General features: G+C 33.4%; 1 protein-coding gene across 3 annotated transcripts in view; it reads right to left on the bottom strand.

Moving 5' to 3' along the window:
* The window catches only part of SYNE3 (spectrin repeat containing nuclear envelope family member 3), a 165,349-nt gene that overhangs the window by 104,591 nt on the left and 44,566 nt on the right, over window positions 1-16,192 (bottom strand). For all 3 annotated transcript variants that reach the window (XM_031953304.1, XM_031953303.1, XM_012550575.2), the window contains 2 exons: window positions 12,184-12,341; window positions 1,211-1,383 (listed from right to left, as the gene is read on the bottom strand). In XM_031953304.1, coding sequence (XP_031809164.1) covers window positions 1,211-1,383; window positions 12,184-12,327 — 317 coding nt within the window. In that variant the 5' untranslated portion in view covers window positions 12,328-12,341. The remainder of the gene's footprint in view (window positions 1-1,210; window positions 1,384-12,183; window positions 12,342-16,192) is intronic.

Here is a 16,192-nt window from a genome sequence, read left to right as displayed (position 1 = left end):
AAAGTTATCACACCGTGCATACCCTTTGATCCAGCAGTGTTACTACTGGGCTTATATCCCAAAGAGATTATAAAGAAGGGAAAGGGACCTGTATGTGCACGAATGTTTGTGGCAGCCCTTTTTGTAGTGGCTAGAAACTGGAAACTGAATGGATGTCCATCAGTTGGAGAATGGCTAAATAAATTGTGGTATATGAATATTATGGAATATTACTGTTCTGTAAGAAATGACCAACAGGATGATTTCAGAAAGGCCTGGAGAGACTTACATGAAATGATGCTGAGTGAAATGAGCAGGACCAGGAGATCATTATATACTTCAACAACAATACTATATGATGACCAGTTCTGATGGACCTGGCCATCCTCAGCAACGAGATCAACCAAATCATTTCCAATGGAGCAGTAATGAACTGAACCAGCTATGCCCAGAGAAAGAACTCTGGGAGATGACTAAAAACCATTACATTGAATACCCAATCCCTATATTTGTGACCACCTGCATTTTTGATTTCCTTCACAAGCTAATTGTACAATATTTCAGAGTCTGATTCTTTTTGTACAGCAAAATAACGGTTTGGTCATGTATACTTATTGTGTATCTAATTTATATTTTAATGTATTTAACATCTACTGGTCATCCTGACATCTAGGGAAAGGGGTGGGGGGTAAAAGGTGAAAAATTGGAACAAGAGTTTTGGCAATTGTTAATGCTGTAAAGTTACCCATGCATATAACTTGTAAATAAAAGGCTATTAAATTAAAAAAAAAAAAAAAAAAAAAAAAAAAAAAAAGAGAGAGAGATCATGAGCAAACATCCTGTTCCTAATAAGCTCCAATAGGGCCACTCTTTTTCATGATAAGATTAGGAAAAAGATGGTTTTCTACAATAAAGCAACTATGGTACAGCGCTAAGGGTATTGAATTTGGAATCATAAATTTGGGACTCATGAAGGTTTGCTATTTAGGCAAAATGTTTCCTCTTTGGGGGCTTCATCTTCTCTCTTCTGTAAATGAAAAAAGAGGGAGTTTGGACAGGAGAGCCTGTAAGGTGCCTTTTGGCTATGAGGGTCATATAGAGATATGATTCCAAGGACCCTTCTAGTTCTAACATTCTATGATCCTCCCTCAAATACTTGTGATAGCTTTCACATACCAATAGGTCTAACTCTTAGGATTTTTTTCTACCCAGGTCTCCAGTAATTGTCTACCTGTGACAGTGAGTAATGTAGATAACTGTTTCTTCCCACTGGGCTTTGATGTCCTTGAGCTTAGTCAGGATGTTGTGCTTCTGTTCTTCACTGCAACAGCTAAGCAGAGTGTCTGCTGACTTCAGGACTAGGTCCATCTTCATTTGCCCCTCTGGTTCTAGGTGACATATTCGCTAACAAAAGCAAAATGACAAATATTCATATTTCCACAATGTTTTAGTTTGTTAAGCTCTTTTCTCACAATAACCCTCTGGGTAGGTATACAATAGCTCAATCTTCTTTTTAAAAATTTGTTTAAAAATTTTATTGATCCTTTGTCTTTACATCAATCATTTCAACAACCCCCACCACATTTAAACTTTCCCTTGTGATAAAACAAATCAATTAAGAAAAAAAAATCCTATACAGTGACCTCATGTACACATTATGTAATCTTCCACCTCTCAGTGTAAGGAGCAAGATAGGTTGTATTATCTGATTTGGGGATCATTTTGAGTTTTTCAGTTACAGAGTTCAACTCTCTTTTAGTAATCTTTTCACTCACATTATTATAGTCATTGTATATAATACTTCCTTGGTTCTATTTAATCTTTTTGCATTAGTTATATGAACTTCCAATATTTTCCTGAATTCCTCTTATCTGTCATTTCTTATTGCACTATAATATTCTAAAACATATTTTTTTTCAGATAATTTCCAATGTATGCCTTTTCTGTTTTTAAATCTTTGATACCATCAACACTAATACTTTAATATTTTTACATATATTGGACCTTTGTTCCTTTCTCATTTCCTTTTGGTTTATGCCCAACAATGCGATTACTGGGTCAAAAAGCATTGACAATTAAGACCTTTATGTCGAATGATGCTAAATTGGACTACTTCACAGCTTCAACAATAGTACATTTTTATGCCTGCCTTCCCATAGTTCTTCCAGTAATAACTGCTTCCATTTTTTGTCCACTTTTACAATTTGAATGGTCTTTCATTTGAATTTCTTGACTAGTTATTTGGAGCATAGCTTCAAGTAGTCATTTATAGTTTGCAATTTTGCTATTGACAAGGGATTATCAGGAGGGACAGAGACAGTGGTAGTACTTGAAGTCAAGAACTAATGAGTTCATTGGCAATCATTTTTTTGAGGGGTGGGTGTAAGAATTATTTTGTGACGTTCTTTTTTTTTCTTTTTTAACCTTTTCTCTTTCTATTACTTCTGAGATTTCTGAATTAGGGGAGCTTATATAATATATAATATATAAATATATAAAGAACTTATATAATTTTGTGTGGTAAGGGACAGATATTCTAGGATATATCTTATCCTGCCATTTTCCTTAGATTCCTGCTCCTAATTCATTCTACTTTGCTATCATTTTGTTTTTCTTCTGTACCACATGAGATAATGGGTTAGTCAAGTAATGAGAGCAAGGAATGTCTGTGGACTGCCTGTGTGTTTTGCTAGTATCCTTGTGATTTTAAGAAAAACTAAAGAAGGTACTTAATATATTCAATGGACTTTCTTAACAGATTTAAGGACATGAACAAGAATGGCATAAAATGAACATCAATGGATAGGTTATGATGTTTTTTGGCATTCACTTTGATAAGATCACAGATCCATTTGAGTGCCAGGTATAACATATAGGTATAGATGATATATGGCTGTCTGTACATATAATATAATGGTTCTGTATATAATGGGCAACTAGTGCCAGACCTAAAGTATGAAAGACTCCTGAGTTCAATCAAGCCTCATTCACTTACTATCTGTTTAATCTGCTTTGCCTCACTCAGTTTGTTCATCTATAAAATGAGTTGGAAAAGAAAATGGGAAACCACTCCAATATCTCTGCCAAAAAAAAAAAAAACAAACAAACAAAAAAAAAACTACTCAAATGGGATCACAAAAAGTCAGATACAACTGCAAAGACTGAACAACAGCAATGACAGCACATATAATACATACAAATATACATATACTTTAGTTCCCAATAAATTTGAGCTAGCACTAAAGAAGGAAAATTCAGGAATAGTGGCTAGACCAGATTAAAGCTACACAATCCTGAAAATATTGCAGAAAGGTAGCTTATGAAGAAAACACCAAAAGAAAAAAAAGTGGAAAACTTAGAAACAATATAGACATCTTAAAGAGGAAATCAAAAGAAGATAAATAATCACTAATCAATATGTCTACTTTTTCATCTTAATAAAATCTTCATGAAAATCAATACATATATATGGAGAAAGAATGAGAGAGATAATAATAACATAATAAGAACAGCAGTCGTTTAACTTTTTAACTTTATTTTCCTTTTTTTTTTAAACTATTTTCTTTTGGAACATGCCTACTATGGAAATATATTTTGCATGACTTCACATGTATAATTGATATCAAATTGCTTGCCTTCTCAAGGATGTTAAAAGAGTGGAAGGGAGACAGAATTTGGAACTCAAAATTTTAAAAAATTAAAATTAAAGAAATCACATGCAATTGATATTTAATGAAATAAATAACATATTTACAAAATATATAAAGCTTTATGTCACATATTATGTAATATGAAGCTCTGAGATTGGCAAAACGTACATATATTATCATTTGTTTTAATTTATATTTGATGAAAATGAATGAAGGGAATAGATAGGGTTTTATAAACAATATTCTGTAATAGACCACATTTTTGCACAACTGACAATAAGGAATAAAGAATATAAGATCCTGTATTTTGTTTGTTGATTGCAAATAAATAAATAAATTGGTTCATAGAACCAAACATAGTATATAAAAACTCTTCCCCAATAAAGTGTCAGTTACGCATACATTAATATGAAATTCTAAGATAATCAAAACTATTCAGTGACCCTAAAATTAATCATATCAAATAAACTTTCAGGGAGGTACATGTGTGCCTACAGAATTTGCCACTATCATGAAGGATGTCCTATATAATGTCCAAATATAGAATAGATTCCCTACAGTTGGCAAGGTCATCAGATGTTTCTCTGTAGAAGATATAGCAGTATTTACCTTAAATCACAGAATTGAAAAGAAGGAAAAAAGTAGGTTAGATGCCATTCAAAAAATGAAAAGTGCTTTTGATGATCTCAGCCTGTTCCCTGGAGTAAAAAATAAAAATTAATACTCTTTTCCCTTGGCAATACCATATGTTTCCTTGTTTGGGGACAACACAATATCCAAAGAATCTAAATTGTAAGTGAACCAAAGAACAATGGAAAAATCTATATTGGATGCACAGTATATTTTTAATTATGCATAAGAAGTGTCCCAGAGGATATAACAGAAGGAATTTATGATAAGAAAAAGACTGAAAAGTAAACATTAGAGACAGCATATTGGTACCCTAAATGCTACACTTAAGAGAACCTTTAAAGCAGAGATTCTCAACCTGGTATCTATGAATTTTTTAAAAAAAGGTAACTGAATTTCAACATAATTGGTTTTCCTTTGAAATCCTATTTATATATTTTATGCACTGAAAAATATTATTCTGAGAAAAAGAACTAAAAGCTTCATCAGATTGATAAAGGAATCTATGATTTAAAAAAGATTACTCTCTTCTAGGGGAAGGCTTCCAATATTTTGGATAAGCCCTCTATAGAGAATGTACAGGATATTGTGGATAAAAATCTCACAGACCCTTAGCAAGGATGGGTTGCAATTGATACCAATGATAAGGATCATCCTCAACTTGAAGATGAGCAAAATGAGGTCCAGAAAGTTTAACCAATCTCTCCAGATGTCCACACATAGACATCATTAAGACCATGAATCCACTGAAATATTCGGTCTGTACAATCCTGACATGCAGCAACATATGGGTTTACAGGACAATTCCAAATTGCTACGGCAAAGCCTCTCTTGTACCTTCCCCATAAGACTATTTTTAGTCTGTTATCTCAAAGTGATTTTATAGAAGGTAGCCTCTAGAATTGTTCTCATAAAAGAGAAGCTAAACAGGAAAATCTCTCTGTGTTAAGGGGGGTTACAATGCTTGAAAAAGACACGTGGGGAATTCCTAAAACATTACTCTGGACTTTTCCGAACTTTTGAATATCAGCATTATGAAAAATCCCATTCAATCCTGGAGTTCTGTAGTTTCCTTGTTGCTTTCCTGATGCTCCTCTCCTTCACTGAAAGGAAAAACTATCTTCCTGAATCAAACCTAACACATTTTTAAACTAATAGACATTCCATGTGTTTTAGAGTTATCCATATATGTTTTATCCTCCTACTAGATTGCAATATTAAATGCAATTGTCTTTTCTTTTCAAGAATACTATCTTGTCCAAGTCATTTAATTTTTCTAATCCTGTAAAATGATATCATCAAACTAAATTATCTCAAAGATCACTACAGTTCTAGGTCCTAAAATCTTGTGGTTTAAGCTTAGTATTTTTTTCTAGAGTCTAGCTCAGAGCTTCATATAAAGCACATGTTTAATAAATGCTTGTGAATGAATGTTTTGGCAGCCTCCCCAGCAGCCTAATTTATACTCAAAGAACAGTTTGGGAAACAGAAAAGTCTGAAGTTGTAAAACAAAGAAGAAATTAAACACACCTACCTATTCCTAGTACAAGCACAGATGGCACACCCCTTCATCAACACACCCTTGCTAGAAGGCTGATTTTCAGACTTATTTTCTTCAAAGGATTCTCAGATCTCCAAGTCCTAATGAGCTATGAAAGTGCCTGTAGGACTAAATAATAAAAATCTGTAGAACTCTGGGGCACTATATTCACTTTCTTATAAGTATTCTTCCCTGAAGGAGAGAATAATGTGTGACTTTGTTTATGCAAAGAGGGAAAGGGAAGAATACTAATAAAAATGTGATCCAGAAAAGAAAGTAAAAATTCTGCATCTTAACTTTAGATTTCTTGTTGGTTTATTTTTTTCTCAAAACTCAGAAAAATAGTCATCGATGAACCAGATGAACCAGAAATTCATTTTCCAAGGAGTGAATTCCACTCTTCTTTCCCAGCGCCAAAAACTACTCTCTTTGCCTGCATATTTTTTTTAAACTAGTAAATTAGCAGGAAATAAATGTCAAGGGGAAGTATGGAGCCAACTGGCAAGGAATCACTTGGAAAATGATATACACATGGTATGTATGGGCAAGGATGTTTATATTTAAACCATCCAATGAGGGAGCAAGTTGAGACTCAGACATCCAACTTGACGCAGGAGATCCTACTCCCCTCTCCCCCCCCAAAAAAAAAACACTGAAAAGGAGGGGAACTTGACTTTAGACTTCAGGGGAACTGCAAGAGTTATAATAAGAGTTTTGAAGACATGTCCCTTGAACCTTTAGGAATATACAGAAACTGAATGGCTATAACAGATAGCAAAAATCAGAGTCCTAGAATCTCAGAGTTGGAAGGGATATATATCAGTAATCATCCAGTCAATAAACAATGTAGGAATACTATTTAGAAAATATTTTGAATGTTCACTCAGTCTGTGCATTAATACTTTCATGGTGGGGGAACTCCTTACCCTGAAGTAACACTATCCATTTAGGGCCAGGAGAGAATCTTCATAGGAATGAATCAAAATCTGTCTTTACCCTAACTTCTACTTATTGCTCTTAGTTTTGCCTTCTCAAGGCAAGTATAACAAATCCTAATTCCTTTTCTGTATATGCCGTTCAGATATTTGAAGACAGTTATAAGTAGGGATGTACTAAGGCCAGCTTGCATAGCTCAGAAGAGTCAATTAAAAAATTTGCAGTGTGAGCATTTATACCCCAGAAGTCAGCAACTACTACAAATCACAGCTTGATTTATTGTTTAGATTTCTAGACTTAAGAAAGTATTAATAATGTAGATTAAACTTAAAAGTGTATCTTGCAGTACATTATTTTTTTTCCAGAGAGTCTATTATTTACCAATACACTCCTGGTCAACTACCCATAAATCTATTCTCCCAATTAAGGATCCCTAGTTTCTTTAACTGAAATGGTTTCCAATTCTTTAATGATACTAATTGCTGTCAAAAATACTGTCCCACAATTCCAATAGATTTGTGATGGAATAATGTGATGGAACTTGTGATGGATAATTCTGCCTTTGCTTTCTCTGTGTATATGGTTTTCTCATCTATAAAATACTAGGATTGGACCAGATGATCACTAACATCTTTTCCAGTTCTAAATTTTTGATTCAGGACACTCAGGCTTTGAATGGCCTTGTCTAAAGGGATACGTTTCATAGCTAATATTTGAATTCAGATCTTCTGATGCCAAACTCTACACTCTGCTGCCTTGGACAAATGATTTGATCTCCTTAACTGTAACCATCAATTTTCTCATCCATAGAATAAGGATAATTTTTGTACTGACAACCTTATTATATAATCTTGAACATCAAGGAAAATAATTTATGAAAAGGTTTTGTTAAGGAATGACTTTTTGAGCTACTATTATAATCTAAATAATCAATATCAAGAAAGAACTTCCCAGAAATTAAACTACCTGAAAATATAATGGGCAGGCAATAAGTATAAGTTTCCCATTTCTAGAGGCACTTACTAAAAGCTGATTAACCACTTATTGGGAATATTATAGAACAAATTCATGCTTTTGACAGATTAGATTAAACTAGATGGCACCTGAGATTTTGTATTATTTTATATTTAGGTCCCAATTCATGTTGAAAGTGGGTTTATGGGAAAATATAACTGACTCTTTTTCCCTACATTTATATTATAATACATTTCTTGTCTTTCTAAATGAAGCTTCTTTGACATATACACAGTCTCTTTCATTACAACCCTTCTTCTACTGCAAAACAAAACTCAAGCATTTTTAATGTAATCAATACAAGAAAGAATTGCCCAGAAATTAAAACCACCTGAAAATATAATGGGCAGGCACATAAATAAAAGTTTCCCATTTCTAGATGCATTTACTAAAAGCTGATTAACTACTTGTTGGGAATATTACAGACCATATTCATACTTTTGGCAGATTAAACTAGATTAAATGGCACCTGAGATTTTATAATATTATATATTCTAGGTCCCAATTCATGGTGTTGAAAGTGGATTTATGGGAAAACATAATCGACACTTTTGTTCTATATTCCTATATTATCTTATATTACATTTTTTGTCTTTTGAGTGAAACCTTTCATATTTACACAAAGTCTCTTTCATTACAACCCTTCCTCTATTGCAAAAGAAAAGTTAAGCATTTTGAGTAGTTCCAGGAATTCACTTCCCTTCTCTTATGCTAATTAATTAAGCTTAAAAAAAATAAGCTTATTTTCTTTGGTCTGGTGTAAACAGTTTTACAAAAGAGCACATTTTTTTCCCCTCAAGGTAACCACAATTTAAGCATCTTAATAAGAATCTCTTCATGCCTTTGTTCCATCTGATCTTACTAGAAATTGCTTTATAAGAAAGATTTTCTCTCATATTATAGTCTTTGGGTCATATATAAAAACATATAAATATATGTGTGTACATAGATATATATGTATGTATGTATCTGATTATATACACACATTATATACTTTCACAAAAGTATATATGAATATATTTAAAGCATACATACAGAGAGAAGAATAGAATCAAAACAATTGTATGACCACAGGAATGTGAAGGGAAGCTTTGAAAAATGTCAGAGCTTTTTCTGAAGCAACTGAAGAATCTCCTAGGTGACAGACAAGATATATATTGATTTATCTCAATCTGTTTTGATTGATCAAACATATTTATTATAGAGTGGATGTCCTACTTAGAAGGCAAAGAAAGAATTTGTGGGCATTGACCAATATGGAGAAAATGAGAGGACCAATAAAATATTTTAAAAGTTAAAATTAAAACAATTCTAGCCTAGAACTTTTGAAAAATGTCTGTTTCCTCAAAACATAATCATGATTTGAAAAGATCATTAGACTACAGAAATCACTAATTGTTAAGATCGTATATTTTAAGATCAGCACGAGACAGGAATTCAGGTTAGGGGAAAATCGTCAGTCTTTATTCTCAGTGAAGAAGGATCGGAGGTGGAAGAGAATCAGCGATAGCAATGTGTGCAACTGAGTCAAGAAGCTAGCTCGACCAGCAGCCACACAACCAGCAGCTCGGAGTCTCGAACTCAGCCCAATCTCTCCCCACTTGTCTTGCTCCCTCTCTCTCTGCCTCCACCCACCAAAATCGTCATTTCCTATACAACACATCAGGACTTGCAAGGAGAGTGGGCAGGGACCATTCTTAATCCAATCATGTATATTAATAGAGTATAGCCCAATTACTATCTAGCCTCACGTACTTGGGACCTCAGTGCATCAGCTCAAACCTCAGCCCATTACAACTAATATACATAAGGAATTATTTTACTCAACTATAAATAATTTCAAAGCATATTTAATTAGTTATATTGGTAAATGATAAGTTTCTAGCAAATAATTTAAAATCTAATTTTAAAACCATAGACTTAGAGTATCAGTCTTTTTTCCTGATGTTCAAAGCTTGAACTCCTAATTAAATATGACCCTCATAGAAAGGGAAAGAAAACAAAACAAATAAAACTATGATAACTGTGAAGATTAAAAAAATAAACAAAAATATGGTCTTGTGGTCTTTGGCTAAATGGATATGCCATTTAATAGGCCCCTTACACCCATCTTTTAATTTCAAAATGAGGAATATATAACTATATAAATTTTGCAAGTTTAGCTTCAGGACTCCTTTTTTAATCAGCATTTTTCTTTCCAAGATTAAACAAATAATTTTTTAAAAATTGTAGACTTAAAGGATTATCCTGGAGTTGCCAATGAATGAATGAAATGGGTTACAAGTGTCATATTATCTGGTTCCCCAGTCTAGCAGTGTATGTGACAATATATGAAAATCTGCCAGATGCTAGAAAACTTATTCCGTTGAACTCATCGCATTCACCCAAAAAATGTGTGAGCTCTATTAGGCTAATAAACTTAAATTAAGAGGGAAAGGACACACATTGTTTCTTGAATTTAGACTATAGGATACAAAATTATTGAGAATGAGACAAACAGGGAGCACCATAGACTATTCCACAATCAGATGAATTGGGGCTTCTTTCCTTAATAAGTTCCAATTCCATCTTTCATTCTGTTTGTAACATTTTTGGATGATACAGCATGGTATAAAGGAAAGAGCACCGAAGTGAGAGAACCTGAACACTCTAGGCCTACAATATTATCACTTACATAGCCAGCATAACAATCATAGTATTTTAATGTAATAGACATTTAATCAATGTTTGTTGAATTGAACCAAATAATAATAACTAATAATAGCTAACAGAATTTAACAAATTTGCAAAGTGCTTTATAAATATTTCATTTGATCCTCACAACAACCTTTAGGAGATAGATGCTGTTATTGTCCTTATTTCATATAGGAAGAAACTGAGGCAGAGAGACAAGTTAACTGAATTGCTCAGGGCTTCATAGCTAGTAGATATTTGAAGGAAGATTTGAACTCAGGTCTTTCTAATTATAGGTCCAGCTCTCTATCCACTGTTCCACTAAGCTACCTAACTTTACCACTATCAAGGCATTACTGTTTCCAGAGCATTCAGGAGAATGATACAGGGTTTCCAAGGAATGTGATGTTTTTCCATCAATGGTTTCATTGTATAGCAATGCTTCAGATGTAATAAATATGGAACAATAGACAGAACCAGCCAGTGGTATAGCAATAAAAATTTAACAATTATCTCTTAAGGGAAAATAATATATATAACACATTTTTTTTTAGTTTAATCGGCATTATTTATTAACATTTTCTTTATTTTTGCTAGTTCTACCAATAAAAAAAAATAATGAATCAATCCAGGATTTATAGCATTTGCTAATTTAAATACTCACAATGAAAATCTAATAATCAATTGATATTAGCTGGCTGTAGCACAGCTCTGTAATAAGCAGACTTGGGTTTGAGTCCCTGACTTGCTGTGTGATCTTGAGAAGGGATAAGCATATATATGGCACTTACTATGTACTTGTGCTAAACATTTTCGAAATATTATATTTTTTGATCCACTTGTGTTAAGTATTTCCCAAATATTATCTTATTTGATCCATTCAACAACCCTAAATAGGTGCTGCTACTATTTTCATATTACATTTTTTAGGAAACTGAGAATAAAAAACTTACCAAGGTCATATAACTAGTAAGTGTCTAGGACAGGATTGACTCCAGATTCAACACTCTAAATACAGCACCCCCTAATTGAACTAAGCAAAGAACTTTCTGTTAATGGGCCTTTTCCTCATCTTAAAATGATTTGGTTGAACTTAATGATTCCAAAAGTCTCTTACACTTCTTATAATCTATGATTCTCTAACCCCATGCTTTCTTCCTCATCCAAATTAATTACAACAATAAGTATTCATTCCATAGAATATCGTCATAATGCCAGAGTATGTTCTGAATCATCAAAGAAAGATACTATTATATATTCTTTCTTAAAATTCCTTTGTTAAGTATAATTTATTTTATCATATACCTGTGAAAACTGGCGACCAACATATAATATATATAAGAATTCTTAATTCAAAGACTTTTGATTCACTAAAATCCTATTCCCTAATCAGAGTTCCCTAGTCCAGATGGACTGAATTTATGATTTGTTTTATTACCATGTTATCATTGAAGGAGACTACCAGTCTATCAAGAAGATGATAATTCTATTTCCTAAACAGAACCACTGTTGAGCTACAATTTTTTATCACAGAGATCAATACTTCTAGGAGATATATTGTAGATTATCTTGCTCAGTTTATTCATTTTACAGGTAATTGAGACCTAAAGAGAAGTGACTTCTCCTATATTACAGAGTAAATTAGTGGCAGAACCAGGATTAGAACCAAGCTTTTTTGTTTCTTAATCACCCCCAAGCCATAATTATTGTGTTAAGGAGCTGTTTGTGATGTCTTAGATAGGAACCCAAGTCTCAACATACCTCTGTTTCTCTTAGTCTGGCTTCTAGGGCAGCTCGAGGGCCTTGAGTGTTGTCATTAACCTGTAGTCGCTCCTGGACAGCCTTCATCCACTCTTGGGCACTCTCTACATTGCTATCAAACTCATCCTGGGGCTGCTGAGTCATGGCATCTGTAGAACCTGGAGTATTTAAGATGAGCAAGAGGGTAAGAATACTCAGAACTATAAGAAAGGGTTGGATTACACAAAACTACCAAAGTCTGAGGAGAAAGAGATCCAAGAGAACATAATCTGATGATTATGAAACAATAAACTTAATTTCTGATTTTTGGCAAAGTTCTGAGACTTTCTATTTAAGAGTTTGTTAGTGGATATTTAAAAAAAGAAAACAATAATCACCAAGAACAGAGACATCAATAACAGGTCATGACTAGTTAACCTCATTTCCTTTTTTGACATTTTTCTAGACTGAGGAATTACTCAAACACTGAGACATAGTTTGCCTAGATTTCAGCAAAACACTGACAAAATTGCTGATGCTATCTTTGTGGATGAGATTAAAAACGTGCATGAGATGATAAGACATTTAAGTGAATTCTGGAATTGCTTGAATGACTAAAGTCATGAATGCTAACTAATGAAGCAAAGTCAATGTAGAGGGAGGACTTAATGTATTCCCCTGGGATCTGTTTGGTCATGGGCTATTCAACTTTTTTTTTGTCAAGCTTGGATTAAGGAATAAATACAATGCTTATCAAATTTGCAGATGTTGCAAACTGAGAGAGATAGCTGACATGTGAGTTAAAAGAGTTGGGATCTAAAAAGAAAAGATCACAATAGGTTAAAGCACTGAGCAGGAGGGTGCTGATCAATGCCTAACCAAAGGCTCTGGGAGTGGTAGAAAGAAAGGGAAAGTGTATGTCTAATTGGACTTTTAAATTTAATCTGAGTTACTAACATTTTTTCAATCAGTACTAAGTATAGATAACAAAACAAAAAATAAAGCTTTGATTTATAGCATTTGTTAATTTACAAGGTATAAATACAGTCACATTCACAATAAGCACCATTGACACTGAGCCAAATGTAAAGTGACTGTTTAATACAAATAATGATAAAATCCTATACATAGATTCAAAAAGTCAATTCAACAATTAAAAGCTGGGGTGTATGGTTAGACAGTAGTCACCTGTGAAAATTAGCAATTTATATATGATACATATAAGAACTTTATGAGTCAAAAGTATAATATGGTACCATAAAAAACTAGCAAGATCTTAGGCTAAATTAATAGAGGCACAAAATCTAGAACAAAGGGTACTATGAATACTATAATATTTTATTTTGCTTCAAACACATATGGATTTTTATGTTTTAATACTTTCAACCAATTCTTACATGACAGATCATAAAATACTGAAAAGTATCTATCAACTCAAGTCAACAAACATTTATTAAATGTATTATGTGAAAGGTTCTGGTACTTCTTGATACCATCCAGTTAGTCAAAAATACACTCCCAAAATACAGGGCCCAGAACTGGATAGAGCATAACAGATATTGGCTCCCCTAATTAGGTAGCAGAATAACCTTTTGGGGAAGGGCTCCCTAGCTGCCAGGAAAAAAAAAAAATATCCAGATCAAACAATCAGTAATGAATCTCTCTGCCCAGCGGTAAAAGCAAAGCTCAAAGAGAACATTTAATTTTGCCAAAAGGATTCAAAGTAGGCACTGGAAACAGAAGTTCCATTTTCATCTATCAAAGGGAGGTTTCCAGATTTGAGAGGCTAAGTAAGAGTAGAATTCTCGAAAGGCTGAAATATAATAAATTCCTTTTCGATAGTAAAATTTAGATTTCAGGAAGGCAGAAAGGCAGAGGTGAGTGCAATCTGATAAGTGCTTCCAATTCAATAAAATTCAACAAGTATACATTAAATGCCTACTAGAAAGACCTAGATTGCATAGCGCTACCAGACTAAATCTAAGGAGCAATTTGTTTCTCCTAAAATATGTTCCAGGGTCTGTGTTACAAAAACAGGATTTCAGTTCCCTAATAAGCATCATAACTACCTAAATTATTCTTGTGTACCTCAAAGATAGGAGAAATGAGAGCGAGATAACTCCAAAAGAATTTTCCAGTTTGTGCCAGTTGTTATTTAATTCTGGAAATGTTTTCAAGAAAGCATTTGAGGACAAAATACATACTAGGCATGTACTTCAGCAGAGTGAAGTAGAAAAATGGGGTGCACAGGCCTGCATAATAGTGGAAAGAGCACATTAGTACAAGTCAGGAGATTTGGATTCTAGGCCTGGCTCTCCCACGAACCTGCAGCACGAGTTTGCATGTGTTACTTTCCACCTCTGGGTCTCTGCTTCTCAATAAAGTGAGAGGTTTTGAACCAGATAATCTCTAAATTAAATAAATGCTCTAATGCTTATTCTGTAAATTCTCATCTAAATAGCCATTCAGCAAGTACTGATTAAGCACCATTGGTGTGCAGTGCTAATTTAGACTTTGTACCATTAAGTAAGCACTGACCCTAAGAAAAAGAGAAGATGAGAAAAGAATAAGTGAATTCGAAATTCACTGAGTTGAAAGATGACAGATGAGAAAACAAGAGAAAAGAGAGCCTGATTGTAACAGTCTCCTAGAACACAATGCACTGTGTCTGAAAGTTTGGCTTCCCAGTGTGTTTTTTAACTTTCAGAGTAGGGATCACTTTTCAAATGTCTTAATATGCTTTTCTACAGTCACTCCCTTTTTCTTACTGCTTGGTTTGAGAGGAATGTTAGTCTGCAAAAGGTTTTAAATTGGTTCAGTGTGGCTGGAATTCCTTTCCTTGTCTATGACTTGCCTGATTTTCATAATAGAAGTTTATAAGGAAGGAAAAGAAGAGAGAAAAGGATCTTTAAGAATTCTACATCACTTGACATTAGGAAGATCAGTTTTTAATTATAGGAATAATTCAAGCTTTTTACGAGTCCTTCATTTGGAAATGTTCCAATTTTTCATGTGCAGAATGATTCACAGACAGTACAGTATGTCAGATTTTACACAAGGGATCCAGTGTGACTAACTGGAGTGACTAACTGGACTGGGGGAGGGAAAAAGGAATGATCCTACATTATTCTTAGGCTACACAAAGAGAGCAGAAAGAAGGAGGCAAAAAGCACTTAATTTTGGAGTCAGGAGAACTTGACAAATCAAGATTTCTCCATGTTTCAGAATCTTTATCCATATAATAAAGAGGTTATCTGTAGTTGATCTTCAAGGTCAGAGAGTCACTGAATTTGAGAAACAGAAGTGATATCACTGGCCAAGCAGTCTATCCCCATACTAAAGAAAAAATCATTATAACATAAGTGGTTGTTCAACCTCAGTTTGAAGGAGATAGTATGGATTGCATGACTCAGAGATCTTTAAGTTGAGACTGGGTATGCTTTAGTAGGCATTATTTTAATATGTGGATTATTAGACTAGATGATTGCTGAGGTCCCTCATCCATTTCTTATTCTGTTGAGGAAACTGGAAATATTGGCCAGGAGAAGATTAAGGATGAATGCAAAAGCTACCTTTAAATATCTGAAGGTCTCCCCAGTTGATAAATGTTTAAAAGATATAAAGAAGCAATTCTCAAATGAATAATTACAAACTCTTAACAACCATAAGAAATAATCTGAATCATTAATAAGAGAAATGCATATACACATTTATATAGATACATATGTACACATTACAAGTGGAAAGACTCATAAAAAGTTTGAAATATTCCTGTAATTAAAACTGTTCTTCCTAATGTCAAATAATCTGAAATTCTTAAAGGTCCTTTCCCCCTTATTTTTCTTCCCTATAAGTTTTTTTTATGAAAATCAAGCAAGTCATACATATGTACATATAAAATATTTGTATATGCTAAAATGGGAATTTGTTTTGCTTGACTGCCTTTGTTACAAGCAATTTTTTTTCTTTTTTTTTTTTCATTTCTCAGTGGAGTCTGGGAAGAAAATAAGTACATAATAATTTTTTAGAA

Source organism: Sarcophilus harrisii, chromosome 2 (genome assembly GCF_902635505.1).
Source record: "Sarcophilus harrisii chromosome 2, mSarHar1.11, whole genome shotgun sequence".
In the NCBI taxonomy this organism is placed as follows: Eukaryota; Metazoa; Chordata; class Mammalia; order Dasyuromorphia; family Dasyuridae; genus Sarcophilus; species Sarcophilus harrisii.
This window is presented reverse-complemented; position numbering and strand designations above follow the sequence as displayed.